The following is a 19,521-nucleotide window of genomic DNA, read 5'->3' as shown; positions in this document are numbered from 1 at the left end:
TATTCAAACAATAATGTGAAGATCTTACTGTATGTGATGTCTTGAATAAAGTACAATTCTTTCTTTTCATTTTAACCTTAATCTTACCACAGGGAAGGTTTGCCGAGCACACTCGGACACACAGTTAGAATCACAGACAGGGAGCTGTCCAGCACAACCACATGCCTTCCGCAGGGGGTCACTGAGCAGCTCCAGCACAGGTCACTGGAACCGAAGGGTGTCAAGTGCCTTGCTCAAGGGCACTTCAATGGTAGTTGTTTGAGGGAGAGTGTTATTCAATAAAATGTCCCCCACCCAGAATTCGTCAGTGACCTTCTGCTCACAAGCCCGCTTCTCTAACCATTCGGCTCCTGCTGCCCCCCCATGTAATTCCATTTCCAAACAAGGTCAAGTGAAAATCTTTATAATCCCAATGGTAAGAGGACCCAGTAGTCAACAGTTTTTCACTTACCAGTTAGAATACAGTATGGCAGTATGTGCTCTGACTGAGAAACTGTTAGTCTCTGGCGCCACCATGTGGACATAAATATGTATGATCTCAGAATTTTTTCTGAATTTTCTGAGAGAGAGAGAGAGAGAGAGAGAGAGAGAGAGAGAGAGAGACATACATACTTTGTTTTGTTTTTCATTTGGAAAGGAGAATTTGCAAAGAGTAAATACATTCGACCCCTTTAACCTATAAGTGAGGACACCATGCTGTCTATTCCTGGTAAGGTTGTGGTTGAGAGCTTATTATAAACATCTCTATAATCTCAACTAACTTCTACCACAGCCTGGTCACTTCATGGCTTCCTGTTTTGTTTATCATGGAGACAACACACCACTAAAGTCCTACTCACACCCAGAGGACACACATATATATATATACACACACACATCTATATTTATATACACACACAGTGTTTGTGCACATGTATGTATGTGTGTGTGCATTTCTGCATCTGCGCAGGGCTGTGAGTGAGTCGCAGATGCTCGTGGTGTGGGGTTCCCTGCAACGGAATTCCTTCTCAAATGAGAAAGCAGTTTTCAAAATGGTTTTGTGATTTTCAACAGAAATCAAATAACCTGCAGTTAGCTAAGATGCTCGAGTATTATGCATCCACACTGTGAGATCCCCAACATCACAGTCATTTAAAACCCTCCGTTTCCATGTTTACGTAGAAACGCATGTTTCCATAAACAGTATTGTTTATATACAGTCACCTGTAGTGGATGCTTACCATTGGCTGAGATACTACAATGTTTTAGATCAATTCTATGTTAGACGTCTTTGATGAATAAAAAACACATATGAATCTCTGATTTATTTACCATGAAAACACTTTATTCGTTATGTTGTAAGTATCATTTAATTGGAAACAAAGAGATAAAAAGGAAACGGTAACAGGTTGAAATGTCTCATAATTTCCTATATGACCACTTTCCATTTGAACCGGGACGGCTATTGGATATTCCTTTTTAAAAGACAACCTTCTAATTCTCCCCTAAAAGCATGTAAACCGTTAAAGAGTATAGTCACATTCTATTAGACATTTACAGTAAATAGCAACATAAATTTAAAAACCACAAGTCTACAGTAGATTCCTGCCATACCGACATGGGTGGTTAAGCATCACTAGCATGCACTGTGTTCCACATAGACTGCATCAAAAGAGAGCGTCACTGGACATGAGAAGCGGTGGGAGGAAGATGTGCAAAAGGTCTAACGCTAAAAGCCTTGCATTACATATCAGTATATAAGTTATCCCATCTCTATGCGCTCCTATGACATACAAAATAGTCACCTATCAGATACCTATCAGATAGCACATGGCACATTTAAGAGCTAAGAACGCTCGGTAGTGGTATAAGAGTAATAACATGTTCATAATAATACAGTAATAAGCGTAATATTCCTCTGTGTCTCTTTCTAGTTTTGAGAGAAAAAAAAGTGATACGATGTATTTTTCTTTTTAATACAGACATTTACATGTAAATGTAAATGTACATAGCAATTACATTTGTATGAGGATTTGACTGTACATGGCACTTCAAATGACACTATTTAATAGGTAACTCGTGTTGCTGATTCTGAATAAATACAGACAAGAGAGGAAAACGAATAAATATACATGAATTAGTTTCTCGTTCTCAGAGAGAGGCTCAATTCCGGTTTTGATTCCGTGGTGTTGACTCATTGCATGAATCTGCTCTCCGCAACACAAGTGCAAATGCACACAAGTGCAAATGCACACAAGCGTACTGTATGCTTGAGCGTTTGTGTACGGACACACACACACAGACACACAGACACACACACACACACACACACCTATCACTGAAATTAAAACAAGTTGGAAGGAAAAACAAGGTGCCAGCAGGTGTACTAAAAAAGAATTCAGAGCGGAAAGCCCTTGTTTGCCAAATATCAGAATCGGGTGAGATCGGGTAGTACATCTGAGAATTATTTCATACAGTGTGGGAAAAGAAAAACAGATCTATCATTTACAGAATATTCGCTTTTTTTAAGTGCTCCCACTCACACGTGGAATGTTTAGGGGAGAAACATCATCACTGATCATCATGAGCTGGAGTCTCTCTGTCTCCTCCGTCTGTCTACTACAAGCGTGTTTTCGTCACCTCGCAGCCCACCTCCCTGTCTAACATGTTATTCTCTTCTCTCAACCTTTCCTCTCTCTCTGGAAGTCGGCAATTAATCTGAACTGTCTGTGAGAGCGAGGAGAACGTCAGCTCATCAGTGTGTGTGGCCTCTCTTTTCTGCACTCGACATGAAGAAGAAATGACTTAGAGAGCTTTCACACTCTAATCCACCCGCTCTGCTTGACGCCCACTCGGCACAGCGCTTTTTAAGTAGTTACGTTTAGACGTTACTCTACATTACATTTTCCTATCAATAAGCAATGAGGAATTTCATCAATATGCTTTTTCCGTCTGTGGATTATAACAATGGGTCTAGCGGTGGATGGGAATGACCTAATGTAATCTGTACTGTACAAGGACAAGCGTGACAGGTGAATGTCTGACTGAAATACCCATCAGACCGGATGTTTTTGACAGTATCACAGAGATGACAGCATCTGTAATGATGGGAGGGTGCCATGCTTTGATATATTAAAAAAAGAAAAAGCTGGTGATGACGTGTGTCTTGTGATGTGTCGCTTGTTCACCCCAGGGGGAATTTAGACATGGTTACCCTGGGAAACCAGAAAGCTGCTCTCCCATTGGTCCCTTTTAAAGGCATGTCTTGTAGAGGTCAACCTTGACCGGCAGTGGCCCCGCCTCCTGGCTCTCCTCTGATTGGTTGATAGCCACGGCAATCACAGGAGTCAGGTGGTAAGGGTTGACTTTGTGAGCATCGTCTAGGAATTCTTTGTCTCCATTGATGCTCAGCTAGAAAGTAGCAAAAAAGCATTTTGATGTGATATACAGTAGTTACATCAGCAACGTATGAGAGTGTGTGTTCCAGTCTCCAGTTTCAGCTGTAGTAGGAACGAAGCAGTAGTTATATCAGCAACGTATGAGAGTGTGTGTGCCAGTCTCCAGTTTCAGCTGTAGTAGGAAGCCATAGCCGAGTGGCAGAGACAATGCTCTTTGCACCTATAAATGTCCTTAAAAGCATGTTGAACCTCTGAAATATGAGAATCTTGTGTATGTATAATTCAAATAAAGCATTTAAAATGCATATGTGAGTCAGTGAGTGAGTGAGTGAGTGTGTGTGTGTGTGTGTGTGTGTGTGTGTGTGTGTGTGTGTGTGTGTGTGTGTGTGTGTGTGTGTGTGTGTGTGTGTGTGTGTGTGTGTGTGTGTGTGTGTGTGTGTGTGTGTGTGTGTGTGTGTGTGTGTGTGTGTGTGTGTGGCGTGTGTGTGTGTGTGTGTGTGTGCGTGTGTGTACCTGTGTGTGTACCTGTGTTTTGATGTGCTGCTCAGGCGCGGTCACCAGACTGGCGCAGCTGAGCCACAACATCACCATGATGGAGAGGAAGAGGCAGGCTGCCAGGATCCATCGAGGAAGACCTGACCGCCTGGAGGGCAGAGGAGCGAGGAGGGGGTGGGGGGATGAAAAAGAGAGAGACAGAAAGGAGGGATTGAGGAGGTGTGAATTATGTATATATATATATTTTTGTTACATCAGTACATTGTCCATTGTCACATAAGATATCTTTCTCTAAAGGAGAGTGGTAAGTCCACTCCCAATTGTATATATTCTTTATTGAGACCGTAGGAAGGCTGAGGGGGAGACAGAGTAGGGGAGACACAGGAGAGAAGGTTCTTTCTTGAGACAGTACTGAGGGGGAGACAGAGTAGGGGAGACACAGGAGAGAAGGTTCTTTCTTGAGACAGTACAGACGGGGAGACAGAGTAGGGGAGACACAGGAGAGAAGGTTCTTTCTTGAGACAGTACAGACGGGGAGACAGAGTAGGGGAGACACAGGAGAGAAGGTTCTTTCTTGAGACAGTACAGAGGGGGAGACAGAGTAGGGGAGACACAGGAGAGAAGGTTCTTTCTTGAGACAGGACTGAGGGGGAGACAGAGTAGGGGAGACACAGGAGAGAAGGTTCTTTCTTGAGACAGGACTGAGGGGGAGACAGAGTAGGGGAGAGACAGGAGAGAAGGTTCTTTCTTGAGACAGTACTGAGGGGGAGACAGAGTAGGGGAGACACAGGAGAGAAGGTTCTTTCTTGAGACAGGACTGAGGGGGAGACAGAGTAGGGGAGACACAGGAGAGAAGGTTCTTTCTTGAGACAGGACTGAGGGGGAGACAGAGTAGGGGAGACACAGGAGAGAAGGTTCTTTCTTGAGACAGGACTGAGGGGGAGACAGAGTAGGGGAGAGACAGGAGAGAAGGTTCTTTCTTGATACAGTACTGAGGGGGAGACAGAGTAGGGGAGACACAGGAGAGAAGGTTCTTTCTTGAGACAGGACTGAGGGGGAGACAGAGTAGGGGAGACACAGGAGAGAAGGTTCTTTCTTGAGACAGGACTGAGGGGGAGACAGAGTAGGGGAGACACAGGAGAGAAGGTTCTTTCTTGAGACAGGACTGAGGGGGAGACAGAGTAGGGGAGACACAGGAGAGAAGGTTCTTTCTTGAGACAGGACTGAGGGGGAGACAGAGTAGGGGAGAGACAGGAGAGAAGGTTCTTTCTTGAGACAGTACTGAGGGGGAGACAGAGTAGGGGAGACACAGGAGAGAAGGTTCTTTCTTGAGACAGGACTGAGGGGGAGACAGAGTAGGGGAGACACAGGAGAGAAGGTTCTTTCTTGAGACAGGACTGAGGGGGAGACAGAGTAGGGGAGACACAGGAGAGAAGGTTCTTTCTTGAGACAGGACTGAGGGGGAGACAGAGTAGGGGAGAGACAGGAGAGAAGGTTCTTTCTTGATACAGTACTGAGGGGGAGACAGAGTAGGGGAGACACAGGAGAGAAGGTTCTTTCTTGAGACAGGACTGAGGGGGAGACAGAGTAGGGGAGACACAGGAGAGAAGGTTCTTTCTTGAGACAGGACTGAGGGGGAGACAGAGTAGGGGAGACACAGGAGAGAAGGTTCTTTCTTGAGACAGTAGGAAGGCTGAGAGGGAGACACAGGTGAGAAGGTTCTTTAGACAGTTGAAAGGCTGAGAGGGAGACAGTAGGAGAGACAGAGGAGATAAGGTTCTTTATTGAGACAGTAGGAAGGCTGAGAGGGGGACAGAGTAGGGGAGACACGGGTGAGAAGGTTCTTGAGACAGTTGGAAGGCTGAGAGGGAAACACAGGAGAGAAGGTTCTTTATTGAGACAGTGGGAAGGCTGAGAGGGGGACAGAGTAGGGGAGACACGGGTGAGAAGGTTCTTGAGACAGTTGGAAGGCTGAGGGGGAGACACAGGAGAGAAGGTTCTTTATTGAGACAGTGGGAAGGCTGAGGGGAGACAGAGTAGGGGAGACACAGGAGAGAAGGTTCTTTATTGAGACAGTGGGAAGGCTGAGGGGAGACAGAGTAGGGGAGACACAGGAGAGAAGGTTCTTTATTGAGACAGTGGGAAGGCTGAGGGGAGACAGAGTAGGGGAGACACAGGAGAGAAGGTTCTTTATTGAGACAGTTGGAAGGCTGAGGGGGAGACAGAGTAGGGGAGACACAGGAGAGAAGGTTCTTTATTGAGACAGTGGGAAGGCTGAGGGGGAGACAGAGTAGGGGAGACACAGGAGAGAAGGTTCTTTATTGAGACAGTTGGAAGGCTGTGAGGGAGACACAGGAGAGAAGGTTATTTTGGGTTGAAGGAATACCTTACGCTCCAGCCCCCTCCTCAGTCAGAGATTGTGCTCTCATAATAGGACAATGTGGTAGAAACAGGTCTAATACAAAAGGTTTTGACTCTGAAGAAGATGCAGTGTGTCGAAAAGTTAGTTGTTTGAAGAATAGAAATATCCTGAGGGAAATTCAGCACTACAGATCGCTCACAGTTAACAGTAAACATTTAGGTAGTCAAAAACAAAAGTCACGAATAAGAATGAAAATTAGAATAAAGAATAAAATACGGTCCGGGATATACATTCTGATATGTATATAGATTCTAAAATATACAGCCCAAAATATACATAATATACAGTCAGTAATAAGTGTAAAATTATAAAATGTCGATTTAAAAGTAAAAGTCCAGGAAGATTATGCCAGATTGTACTGTCACTCTGTGCTCAGTGATGCAGAGGCACAGTGATGCGTTATAAAGTCTGCAACTTGATCAATAAAATATTAAAGTGAATTGTGTGCTTGTCCAGTATCTTCTTTGGGTTCAGGCCCATAGACCTGTTTCTAAGGTTCTTCTGGGATTGGATCCTAGGCCAGCAGGGTAATGTGGTCTCTAGGCCAGCAGGGTAATGTGGTCTCTAGGCCAGCAGGGTAATGTGGTCTCTAGGCCAGCAGGGTAATGTGGTCTCTAGGCCAGCAGGGTAATCGTGGTCTCTAGGCCAGCAGGGTAATGTGGTCTCTAGGCCAGCAGGGTAATGTGGTCTCTAGGCCAGCAGGGTAATGTGGTCTCTAGGCCAGCAGGGTAATCGTGGTCTCTAGGCCAGCAGGGTAATGTGGTCTCTAGGCCAGCAGGGTAATGTGGTCTCTAGGCCAGCAGGGTAATGTGGTCTCTAGGCCAGCAGGGTAATGTGGTCTCTAGGCCAGCAGGGTAATGTGGTCTCTAGGCCAGCAGGGTAATGTGGTCTCTAGGCCAGCAGGGTAATCGTGGTCTCTAGGCACGTTGCATGTTGAGATCATTACAAGGTCTTTAGATAATCAGGTCTGGAAAACAACAACAAAACGGCCAGAATTTCATTGGTGCCGCCGCCAACACTCAAGGTCGATGGCCTCTGGAGCAGTAGTACCCGGCCCAGAATCCTCTTTGGTCCAAGCCGGTATGCTGGTACCAGGTCAGCCCAGTCGCCCACCTCCGCAAAACTGTGATTCACCCTCACTAATTTATAGACCTTGGTTCAACGTCCCCAATAAGTGGCCGGTAATTAAGTCGGACCGGGCCGACGGCGGGTTAATCGTCTCCCACAACTCACCTTGACATGCAGCCCAGGAAGTCATGCTCTGCGGTTGGATCATCCGTATGCTGAACGGGATGCTTCCCCCTGCCTCCTGTCCTGGCTGTTCCCTTCTCGCCATGCCCCCTCACGCCTGCGCACAGGGAGGACAATGCTTAGTAACCCTCGCAAGGTCAAGAGGTTCTAATCCTGTGTAAAAATGGCTCAGAGTACTCCGAAGAAAATCACCAAGGGTGAATAATGGATGATAATGACACCGCAGTGCTCGTGATTGCGAGATGAACATCTAGAGTGAAATCCACTCAAATTAAATTCAGCTCATTTCAGTCTTTTTATATTCCGTTTTGAGAGTGCAGACAAGACAACACTCGTCACTCGACTATGATCTAAAAATACACACAGGCCAGGAACCCTGGGGGCTGTCTGTGGAGAAAAGTAAACTCTATATTAAAAGTTGATGGAGGAGCACTGGAGAGTGTTAAGCAATAACTTGGTGAGTGTGTGTTGATATACCGGTATATAAATATATATACAGAGCTTGAAGTGGGAAGAAATAAGTGTCGGTACTCTCATTTGTTGGGAGGGACAATTGTGTGCGCACTGACCTTTTTCTTTGCGTGTGTTTTGCTGTGCTTTCTGGCACTTTACCCCTTAATCAGCCTCTCTCTCTGTCTGTCTTACTCTCGCAACTTGTCTTACAGTGTTGAGCCCTCAATGTCTTAATTATGGTCAAAAGCATGACACAAGCTGCCTTCATTGTTTACAGATGGAGAGTAGAGACACACACACACACACACACACAAACACACACACACACACACACAGCAACAGGATTCATTTATTTTAATTTTTTTAAAGCTTGAAAACTCCACATGAAAATTGATGGCTCTCAGTTCAGTTTAGCCACTACAGTAGCTTAATGTTACTAACTTAGCCCCCAGACCGGAGGAAAGCAGGCAAGCGAACAGGAACAGGTGAGCATCACACCCCTTCCTGACAGGGAGCGACACGAGCGAGCGTGATTGCGAAAATGATTAAAATGTATTCGTTTCAATCAGACTATCCTGACCTACCGCGAGCGACAGCGAACTGAGCGGCGATGTCGTTCCCTCCTCAAATATTCGCTCGCTGTGTCTCTAGTTGAGCGATTACTTGGCAGAGTCCCGCCCCTAAACACTTTTTATTGGTCAAGAATTGCAGGCTGCTTTGCCCCCATTAACACACACACAGACACACTCGGACACGTGCCGCCTCATATCAGGACAGTGTCGCGCGCGATTTCGTCTCTAGTTCGCTCGCTCGCTCCCTGTCAGGAACCGGTGTCATGGTGTGAGGGAGCTTTGCTTTTCAGCAGGCTAGACGTCATGTAGTGCCCCCTGGGTAATGCAGTTTATTTAGAGCCAGGTTAGCCAGGTTGGCCCTGAATAAACTGCATTACCCAAGAGTGCTGCCAGCTTGTGAGAAGTGCCAGTACGCAAGAAAAAGTCACAATATGCCAAAGCGTAAAAAGTCACGGGTACAGTACTTTGTACCGGTGAGTACCAGCCTACTTCAAGTAATAATAATAATAATAATAATAATAATAATAATAATAATAATAATAATAATAATAATAATAATAATAATAATAATAATAATAATAATAATAATAATAATAATAATAATAATAATAATAATAATAATAATAATAATAATTGTTGTGAAGGATCAGATTAAACCGAATATATATATTTATTTATGGATATATATTTAATAGTATTTGTATATCGTTTGATATCCCCTGTATATTCCTTGTACAATATACACTGAATATCCCTTTAGTCTACTAACAGCCCATAATAGTTTCATTCTACCATTGGACGAGAACCTGGCGCCAGCAGCCAAGCCCCTTGGTTCAAGTTCAATCGTGCCGACGAACATGTCGTTACAAGCCCGGTTCCGCGTAGGAATACGTCTGGCGAAATACGAATGGTACTATTTGTTCACAGCGCATATATATATGGCGCAAGTAAAGTAGAACTTTCTTTTAGTCCATTAGTCCTTTACCCTCCAACCTAGTAACAGACGTGAAGCCTCACCCACGACGCACGTGTGGTGCAGTATGGCCTACTTGGCCTCAGAATAGGCATTGAGACATCGTGTGGATTAATAGTTGAATTGTCATAGTTTGGCACTATACCGTCGAGTGGGACGTATTTCTATTAAGTTAATAATAGTCTATTATGTATGGTGCATCGTTCGGTTAGAGTTATAAAGTGAGCAGTACCCCCATCGTTCTCTGGAGTCTTAACCAGGCTGGGCAGACCACGTGTGGTGCTTGCATCCGAGGAGCTCCGGGCCAGGACGAGTGGACCTGTACATTGGATTACTTCACCCGGACGACGTCGAGCCCTACACGGCTTGGATTATCTACGTGCTTTGGGTGCTTTGATTATGCCATGGATAACAGCCAACACTGCTGAGTGTTGGAACTACCCCCCCGAGAGGAGTCCAGGTGAGACGGCGCTCTACCCCGAGTGAGGTCGCCTCACGTCTCTTCGTTGTGGACCGGCAGCTACCGTCCACCAGAGGGCCCAGCTGTATTCATCTGCGGACCGAGGTTCTGTGGGCACCGTGTTCAGCACTCTGAATTCTCCCAAGAAATCGTCGGCCAGATGGGATACCGCCAGCGGCTCTCCTAACCCCCCCCCCCTACTGTCTTACAACCAGCGGGACCCCCCTTTAGTGTATCCAGCTATAATCATTTAAGTACCATCGCTATAGTTCCCTAAAGAACCAGGTTGTATACTTGCTCCCTGCGTAACCAGAGATTGGACATTCAATGTTGATTTACCTACGAATACTCATTTGCCTTACAAGTGCATTTCAAATCATAAATGTCATTAAGTGAACGTTGTATATACCCTTTGCTATATAAAATATTCGATTTATACATTTGTGTGGACTTCGTTTCATCAGGTGGGAAAGTGTTCATCATATCTATATCATGTACTGGATGGCCAGAAGTTAAAGTACAAGCGGTAGTGGTTTAATGATACCATACTTATCAATACAGTCAGGGAATTGTACCCCTCAGTTACAATAATAATAATAAACTTTACTTGTATAGCACCTTTCATACAGAAACTGCAGCTCAAAGTGCTTCACAACAGAAAAAAGACACAAAAAAGACACAAAATGAGCACATAAAGTGCACTAGTGCAGACATATAAAATCACAGTTTTTCACATTAGGATCTAACATCCCAACAGGTCACCTTGTTTATGATTTGATTTAGTTTTAAATAGACAATAAAAAAAATAGTAAGATAAAATAGACAGAGTAAAATAGTGCAATGCAATAAAATAGTAGAATAGAATAGATTAAAAAAAAATTTTTTACAGTGCAATAAAATTGTTCTGGATTACTGTTCAACAGTTCAAAGTTCCCTGTTTGGTATCCACAGTTTAAAACTTGACAGTCTTCCCTCCTGTTTTATAACCACTTTGACCCTTCGAACCTCCCACTCAGGGCAAACCTCCCTCTCAGGGCACAGTTCCCTCTCTCAGTGGCAGTTCTAGGCCTGGGTCCGGCTACACAGTTTTAAAGCCTGACAGTCTCTTGTTTGATACCCACACAGTTTAATACCTGACAGTTTTGAACCTGTAATAAAAAGAGACGAGTACATGTCCAGTATATGGATATGTGTGTGTGTGTATGAATATATCCAGTATATGGATGTGTGTGTGTGTGTGTGTGTGTGTGTGTGTGTGTGTGTGTGTGTGTGTGTGTGTGTGTGTGTGTGTGTGTGTGTGTGTGTGTGTGTGTGTGTGTGTGTGTATGAATATATCCAGTATATGGATGTGTGTGTGTGTGTGTGTGACGTATATAAATATATCCAGTATGTGGATGTATGTGTGTGTGTGTGTGTGTGTGTGTGTGTGTGTGTGTGTGTGTGTGTGTGTGTCCTCACCATGGGGTCTCTGAGTGTGGGAGTGGACCAGCGGCCAGGGTTTGTCTGCCACGTTGGAACGCGGCGCCTGCAGTTCGGGCAGCGTGTACTCAGGCTGGCTCTGGGGACCAACAACACACATCAGACTCTCAGCCTCCGACCAGCAATTATGCCAGTAAATCACCGGCAAAAGTGACAGAAAATGGTCTAAACAGTATGTGGTTCAGCCACTGCAGAGCTCCAACTGAGAAGAGTTGGATGGGACATTAAAAGGGCAGTTTAGTTTAGAAGATATCTGCCTTAGAGATGTCTCCTGTCACTCCAATACGATGGAGTTGAATGACACTCAGCTTTGCCACTCAAAAAACCTCAAAAGCAATGTCTCTTTGAAGAAACCATGACCTGGTTACTCAGAATAATACACAGACCTTGATGTGAACAGTTTCATGTAGGAACTATTTCCTACTGAAGTACACCTCCATTCATTATCTTTTGTCTGCTTTGAGCGCCACAAGCCAAGTGCACATTCAGCTCTGTTGAATTGGAGTGAGGGCAGATATCTCTACAGCAGATATCTCCAAAACTAAGCGAATCACACCAAAACGATCAGGATGGATAGATAGTACCACGAGGAGATGGATGAAATCCCAACAAGCACGAAACTGTCCAAACCCACGGCACAACTTTGGCTCAGCCAGTTGTGAAATGCGCTAGAATGTCCCTCTACTAAACGTATACGTAGTATAAACGTCTCTGGCAGACCGTCCGTGACCGTCTGAGGGACCATAATTTGACTGTGCACCCTGGGAAAAAGGGATGTTCCATCTACACATTATATACAGTATAGTGTCCTTAACTCTTTCTGCGCCAAACACGAGAATTCTCGTGTTTCAAATCCAACCGTTGAGCGCCATAAACTAGAAATCTCGTTTTTCGCATTCTAAACACTCGCGTGGACCTGCCTGTGTCTCCCTGGCACCGCTGCCTACGTTATAATTGCAATGACGATCGAATCCCGACAGGTGGCAGTATCGCCTACCTTTTGAACTGGGTCTCTCAGTTGTCTTTCAGTGCCTCGGTACCTCCGTCTGCAGGAATCCCCTCCCCCTCAAAGTGAATGAGCACACTTCTGTCGCCGATTTTCTCACCTGAAACCTATTGTTTCCTGTATTATAGGCCAGGCCCAATGCACACCAGTAATGGCGATCGCGATGGAACTACTGGGATTATTCATTTTGGAGTACCTTCTGACTAAGGTAAAGTCTATTTTAGGTATATTTTACCGAACCTAAAACATGCTTTCAGGGATTAAAGCAAAAAAAATCTCCTGACTGAACTTTTTTTCAGGCAAAGTCATATTCTTATTTTAACCTCCACTGTCTTTTTTTTTAATAGCGTTAGCGTTTTAAGGGAGCCTACTTGTAGAGCCTACTGTCCTGACTGTGACTATAGACCCTACTGTTGTGGTTGTTGTGCCAGGCAGGGAGGCTGTGTGCTGGAGTGCGTGAATGCAAGTCTTGTGGCTAGCTTCTGATTGATGGCGAGCTAGCACCCTTTTCCCATTACTTTGAACCATGAACTAAACTAGAGATGTTCCGATACCATTTTTCCCTTCCCGATCCGATTCCGATACCTAAGCTTTGGGTATCGGCCGATACCGATACTGATCCGATACCAGTGCATACATAAAAAAAAATTATAATAATAATAATCGAAATAATAATTTTTTTATTTAATCTTTTTTACAGCTACTGTTTTATACTGTTTTTTAGTAATACTGTAACTATAAAGTAATGGTATTTATTCAACAACAGGTGATTGTATAGATTTTTGACCAATTTGATCGATCAGTGACCACGTTAGCGTGAGCTAGGTTAGCCACTAGTTAACGCGAGCTAGGTTAGCATGAGCTAACGTCGTTACTGGTGAAAAAGTGATTTACCTTGGAATACTCCTGTGCCAACTTGCTGTACTTTGCTTGCAGGTCTGCAGCCATTATTGCTGGATTATGAATAGCCCCAACTTTAGCCAAGGTAACGTTAAAACTAAAACTAGTTTTTCGGTTAGCTCTACAGCTAATGCTAATAACACCAGCAAGCGAACCCATCAGAGCTCCCCGTCAACACCCCTCTCTCGGGACGATGACATTTAAGAAAGTATCTGCTGGGGGAGCTCCAGTAGCTCACCACGTACCGCGAGCGCTATTTCAGCGCCGTGGACAACCGTGCTCGTCACGGATCTGGGGTTTAGCGAGTTCGAATCCCGGACTGCAGCCGTGCCTTTCCCAGAGTGTCTTCCCCCCCATCTGAACATTTTCAGCCTGTTACTGTCGGTCATCCTTGACCAGAATAAATGTGATAAACACATAAAAGAGCCAGGGGAATGGCCAAAGTTTAAAAAAAGAAAGTATCTGCTGTTAAAATGACAAACAGCATTGACACTTTAATTCACGGTCGATTAAAACACGTTTGTTTTATAATGCTCACTCAGCAGACGTGTTGTTGATAAATTACGGAGCGCAGAATTAGAGGGTAATCCTGTCTCTCGGGTCGCTGAGTGACAATGACTGCTTGGCGCGGCCGCGATAGAAAAAAAATTCCCTTTTCATGATATTTGGCGCCTCTGATTGGCTAAATTTGGTTTCAATCTGTATGCATCTACAAATCAGCGTGCACTACACGCTGGAACATCTGGACTGCGCGGGCAACTATGTCAGGATCTTGTATGTGGACTTCAGCTCGGCCTTCAACACCATCCTTCCACCCATCCTGGAGCACCAGCTATCCCTGCTGCAGGTGCCGGCCTCCACTCGCAGGTGGATTACGGACTTCCTGTCCAACAGGTCTCAGCGGGTGAGGCTGGGGAAGAGCATTTCCAGCTCTAGGTCCACCAGCACCGGTTCCCCGCAGGGCTGCGTCCTGTCCCCACTACTGTTCTCCCTGTACACCAACAGCTGTGCCTCTCTCCACCCCTCGATCAAACTCCTGAAATTCGCTGACGACACCACCCTGGTGGGTCTCATCTCCAGGGGGGACGAGTCGGCCTATAGGAGGGAGATCGAGAGGCTGCAGAGCTGGTGCAGCTGCAACAACCTGGAGCTCAATGCTCAAAAGACAGTGGAGATGGTAGTGGACTTCAGGAGGAAAGCAGCCCTGCCCCCTCCCATCATACTGGGAGGCACTCAGGTGGCCTCCGTGGAGTCATGCCGATTCCTTGGCATGACCATCTCCTGGGATTTGAAGTGGGAGCTCAACATCACGGGCCTGCTCAAGGCCCAGGGGAGGATGTTCTTCCTCCGGCAGTTGAACAAATATAAACTGCCGAGGACAATGATGGCCCAATTCTACACGGCCATCATTGAGTCCATCCTCACCCACTCCATCATCTCCTGGTTCCCCGCTGCAGCGGCAAAAGATCTCGCCAAGCTGCAGCGGGTGATTCGCTCCGCGGAGAGGGTGATCGGCTGTCGCCTGCCCTCCCTCAGGTCCCTGCACGACTCCAGGGCGCTGAAGAGGGCGAGGAAGATCATGGCCGACCCATCCCACCCCGGTCACAGCCTCTTCACCCTGCTCCCCTCTGGGAGAAGGCTGAGGATCCCAAAGGCTGTGAAAGCTCATCACAGACTGAGCTTCTTCCCCTCAGCCGCCAGGCTGATCAATGCCTCAGGCCCCCCCCCCCCTCTGCCCCCAAGTGACACTGGCACAATGACACTGACTGCACTGCACTAGTCCTTACTGGAACTCTGCACTCTTCACTTTATATATATATATATATATATATATATATATATATATATATATATATATATATATATATATATATATATATATATATATATATATATATATATATATATATATATGTATTTTATTGATTACTCCTCCACTGCACTGTTTTTTGTCCTGTGTCTGTGTTGGTGTTTGTCGTTTACTGTGAAAAAAGAAAGGAAATGCATACACTGTATTGCTGCAACAATTACCAATGTGTTTTTACACAAATGGCGTAATAAAGGAATCTGAATCTGAATCTAGTAGCCAATTCCATCAGACTGCGAATCAAATTGACGGATCTCCCCAATCAAATTGACGGAAATCCGTCTGGAGACGGAACGCTTTAATGCCTGTGCTTTTGGTAACGATCGCAGCTTCGTAAAACGACCCCCCCCCCCCCTTTTTGATGATTTTGTGAAGAAACACCTAATATGGTATATACCTTTGATTTGGAAATAATACAGGTTTCAGGCAAGCAACCCGAACGATTTGCGCATATGCATATAACACGTCATATCTCACTATCTAGAAAACGAGACTGGATTATTTTGAAACGGGGCGATGTTTAGCATGGAATAGCGCACAAACAAAAGTATGTAGAAATTAACTGGTTTGTCCATGTTGGACTATAAATAGTGCTTGTCAAATGAGCCATACTAGTGTCTCCATAGCTATAATATAGAATATACGATGGGTCCGTAAACATCGTGAAAATTGTCAATAACGTAAAGATGGGAAAACAGTGTGGCAGTCAATGAGTTAAAGGAACACGCCAACCCATTTTTCAAAAAACAACAGGGCTTTTGAGGTGATGAAATCACTGTGCCCAGGCAGCAGTGGTTCGGCAAAAAAAAAGTCCGGGTATATATCTGCTTAGAAAACGAAAATATCTAATTATTATTTTTAATTTCTCCACGTGGTAAATACGCAGGTCACAACATGTTTACAGGAAAGTTTTGGAGTTGAATTTGGAGTGTATTTCGTGACTGTTGGAACTAGGCTACACTGGCACACCTACTTCCAGTGAATGACGCTAAGCTAGGCTAACGGTGCGGCTGTTCCCTAAGCCTAATGCATGCACAGAGGAAAAAAAGATTATGTATCTGCTTGTCTAACTCCAGGGTAGATGGCAAATAAGCGAATTTCCCAAAAAGTAGGCGTGTTCCTTTAAAGGCCCAATCCTTGTTTTCTTTTACTATATCAATGTGGAGAATATTCACATTACATTCCTTTGTGGTTATTTTTTTCTTTGAGTTTGATCCGGAAAATATGCTATTTGGAATTTCCCAATGTAACCTCAAATACAGTGAATTGAATTAGGGCTGTCTTAAATACTTCAAAGCTTTGTTCGATGGGCATGGGATTCGAATGGGAAAATAAAATTTGAATATATAAAAAAAAGAAATTATAATAATTAAATTTAATTTTTTTAATTTTTTTCTGCAAAATCAACTCTGTCTCTCTTTGTTAACTACAACAAGCAATGCCGTTTGTTATTTAAGATGAGGTCGGGCTCAGCACTGACAGATTATGTGTTCATTGTGCTGCTTTTATAAATCCTCAAATGACGGCTTACAATATTTCATGAAAGCAAAGTGTTTTGTTTGTCTAAGATTTAAAAAGGTTTAAACATTACAGCACTGACAATTCTCTATAGTATTTTTTTTACCAAAGTGCTGTACAAGTCCCACAACATAAAAAAAAATAAAAAATTATAATAATAAAAAAAAATTTATCTCGAAGGTTCTAATTAAAATCGAATCTCGGCTCTGAAGCTTCGAAAAAAACTTTGAAGGTCAGCCCTAAATTGAATTAAGAACTCATATTTACCTGTTGTTTAGCATTGGTCTTTGTGCTAAAAGTTCAGAAAACGAACTACAGACTGAAAGCATTTTCTTATTCTAATTTCATATTTCTGGTGGTGGGGCCACCCATTTGTTTACATTCGATTCAAGATTCAAGAGATGTATTTGTCACATACATACATGAGACATGTAGTCAAATGAAGGTGGCCATGCCCACCTTGATTGTGCAAAAAATACAAATAATAAAATAGAATAGATAATGAAATAGATAAAAAGTAATACAAATAAAATACAATACAATGCTAAGCCTAAGAATTTGTGTGTTTGTGTGTGAGAGAGTGTGTGTGTGTGTGTGTGTGTGTGTGTGTGTGTGTGTGTGTGTGTGTGTGTGTGTGTGTGTGTGTGTGTGTGTGTGTGTGTGTGTGTGTGCGTGCATGCGTGCGTGCGTGCGTGCGTGCGTGCGTGTGTGTGTTCAGGTGTGCTTGTGTGTGGAGAGATCAGTGTTCAGTGTTCTGATGGCCTGGGGGAGGAAGCTAAGTCTGAGTCTCTGGATTTGGATTTGGATCCGGCCTTTAAAGGGTCATTTTGGTATTTGTACACCTGGACCCTTTACAATTCATATCAGGGATATGCAAGGATATCTGGTTATCCAGATTATTTTAAATGAACCGGATATTCTAACAATTAAATGGTGAATTAACTGTTATGCACATCCCTAATTCGTACAATGCACAAACACAAACCGTTGTTTTATATATTTTAGATGACGCTACGCTTTTTGTACTCTCCAGCACAATAAACTCTCCACCTCTCACTCACGTTTCCAGCCTTCCTGCAACAACTCATCGTGACAATCTGAGTCAGAGTCAGTGGCAAAAACAAGTACTTTTAGCGTACTACTTTGTGAACAAATTGCCCCAAGGATTACGTTGCAGCCTGTTTCACGGCTGCTGGATGAAGCGACCTCGCTCAGTACAGGGACAGTTCCAACATGTGTATTAGTCATTTAGCCCTCAAATGATGGAATTACCCTTTAAATGTTTTCTAAAAGGAGAATGGGTAGCCCAGTATTGTTTTTTAGTAAACTAAATGGTATTATTTGGATATTAGATAAGAAAGAGAGGACAGGAAATGGAGAAGATAGACCTGTGAGCGCAGGCATGTTATTGCAACATTGCCTAATTGTGACAACAAGAATGTGTATTTCTTGATGTTAATTCTGAGTTAACTGGAGAGTACATCCTACTGTCTACCTGCTCTCAGCCTCACTTCCTCTGCCATGTTCTCTCCCGTCAATATGAAACGTGAAATGCCACTTGACTTACAAAGTTACCTTAGCAAGAAGTTGAGTAGAACAGGTAAGAGTAGAAATGTAGATATACATAAATTATTTAGAATGAATAGAATGAAATAGAATGAAGACAGAAGGTGCATTCAACCCCCCCCCCCCCCCCCCTACAGACTCACGCACACACACGCGCGCACATACACACACACGCGCACGCATACACACACACTCAGTTTCTGCATTATTGTGTGTTTCATTATTATGTATGCTGTGTTTGTGGTTCCCCAGGAGAACTCATTAAAAGAGGATTTCGGATCCCCTCTGCTGACCTTCCCTCCACTGCAACTGCAGTCGTAGCCAATGCCCAGTCCTTTTCCTAGCCTCAGCAACCACACACACACACACAGACACACACACAGAGATGCATGCACACACACACACACACAGACACACACACAGAGATGCATGCACACACACACACACACACACACACACACACATACAACACACACACACAGACACACACACACGCACGCACACACACACAAATGCATGTTTATACAACACAAGCGCATGCACGCAGTCACACACTCAAATGCACACACACACAGATACACACACACACACACAGATACACACACACACACATGCACGCACGCACACACAAACACACACACAACACACACACACAGACACACACACAAATGCATGCTTATACAACACAAGCGCAGATACATGCACACAGTCACACACTCAAATGCACACACACACACACACAGATACACACACACACCTTTTACATCTCTATGACTTTGACTCTTCACTAAATCAATGAACTCCAAGGTGCCATGTGACGCCTCATGCTGTAATGCTGACTCAGCTAAAGTAATTTGCTGTCTCATACTTATTGTCGCTTGTTGCATAATATTATATTATATTATAATAAATAATAATACAATATAATATAATGTGAGACAGAACTTCATTAAACATTATAATGGCAGATTTGAGTCTGTATCCAAAACAATCAGCTCTGTTGTGAAGACGTTATACTGTAATATTCTGTAATCGCACACAGTAGGTTTGTTTAGTTTGTTTGCCAGTGCAATCACAGTATTCCAGAGGCTTTTGCTCTAGTCAAAAGTGATTTCACGAGTGGTTTTATCACTACTAGCTAGCCTTCTCACAGAGGGCATTGGAACCAGATGCGGCGCTAGA

At 44.0% G+C, this 19,521-nt stretch overlaps 1 protein-coding gene across 1 annotated transcript in view; it reads right to left on the bottom strand.

Moving 5' to 3' along the window:
- Window positions 1-1,338: 1,338 nt before the first annotated feature.
- The window catches only part of tmem59l (transmembrane protein 59-like), a 37,467-nt gene continuing 19,284 nt past the window's right edge, over window positions 1,339-19,521 (bottom strand). Inside the window, exons 5-8 of the mRNA XM_084307445.1 lie at window positions 11,462-11,561; window positions 7,528-7,642; window positions 3,903-4,020; window positions 1,339-3,390 (exon numbers count right to left, since the gene is read on the bottom strand). Of these exons, the coding sequence (XP_084163571.1) occupies window positions 3,232-3,390; window positions 3,903-4,020; window positions 7,528-7,642; window positions 11,462-11,561 (492 nt within the window). The 3' untranslated portion in view covers window positions 1,339-3,231. The remainder of the gene's footprint in view (window positions 3,391-3,902; window positions 4,021-7,527; window positions 7,643-11,461; window positions 11,562-19,521) is intronic.

The sequence above is a fragment of the Notolepis coatsorum genome, assembly GCF_963971535.1.
Source record: "Notolepis coatsorum genome assembly, chromosome: 2".
Taxonomy (NCBI): domain Eukaryota; kingdom Metazoa; phylum Chordata; class Actinopteri; order Aulopiformes; family Paralepididae; genus Notolepis; species Notolepis coatsorum.
This window is presented reverse-complemented; position numbering and strand designations above follow the sequence as displayed.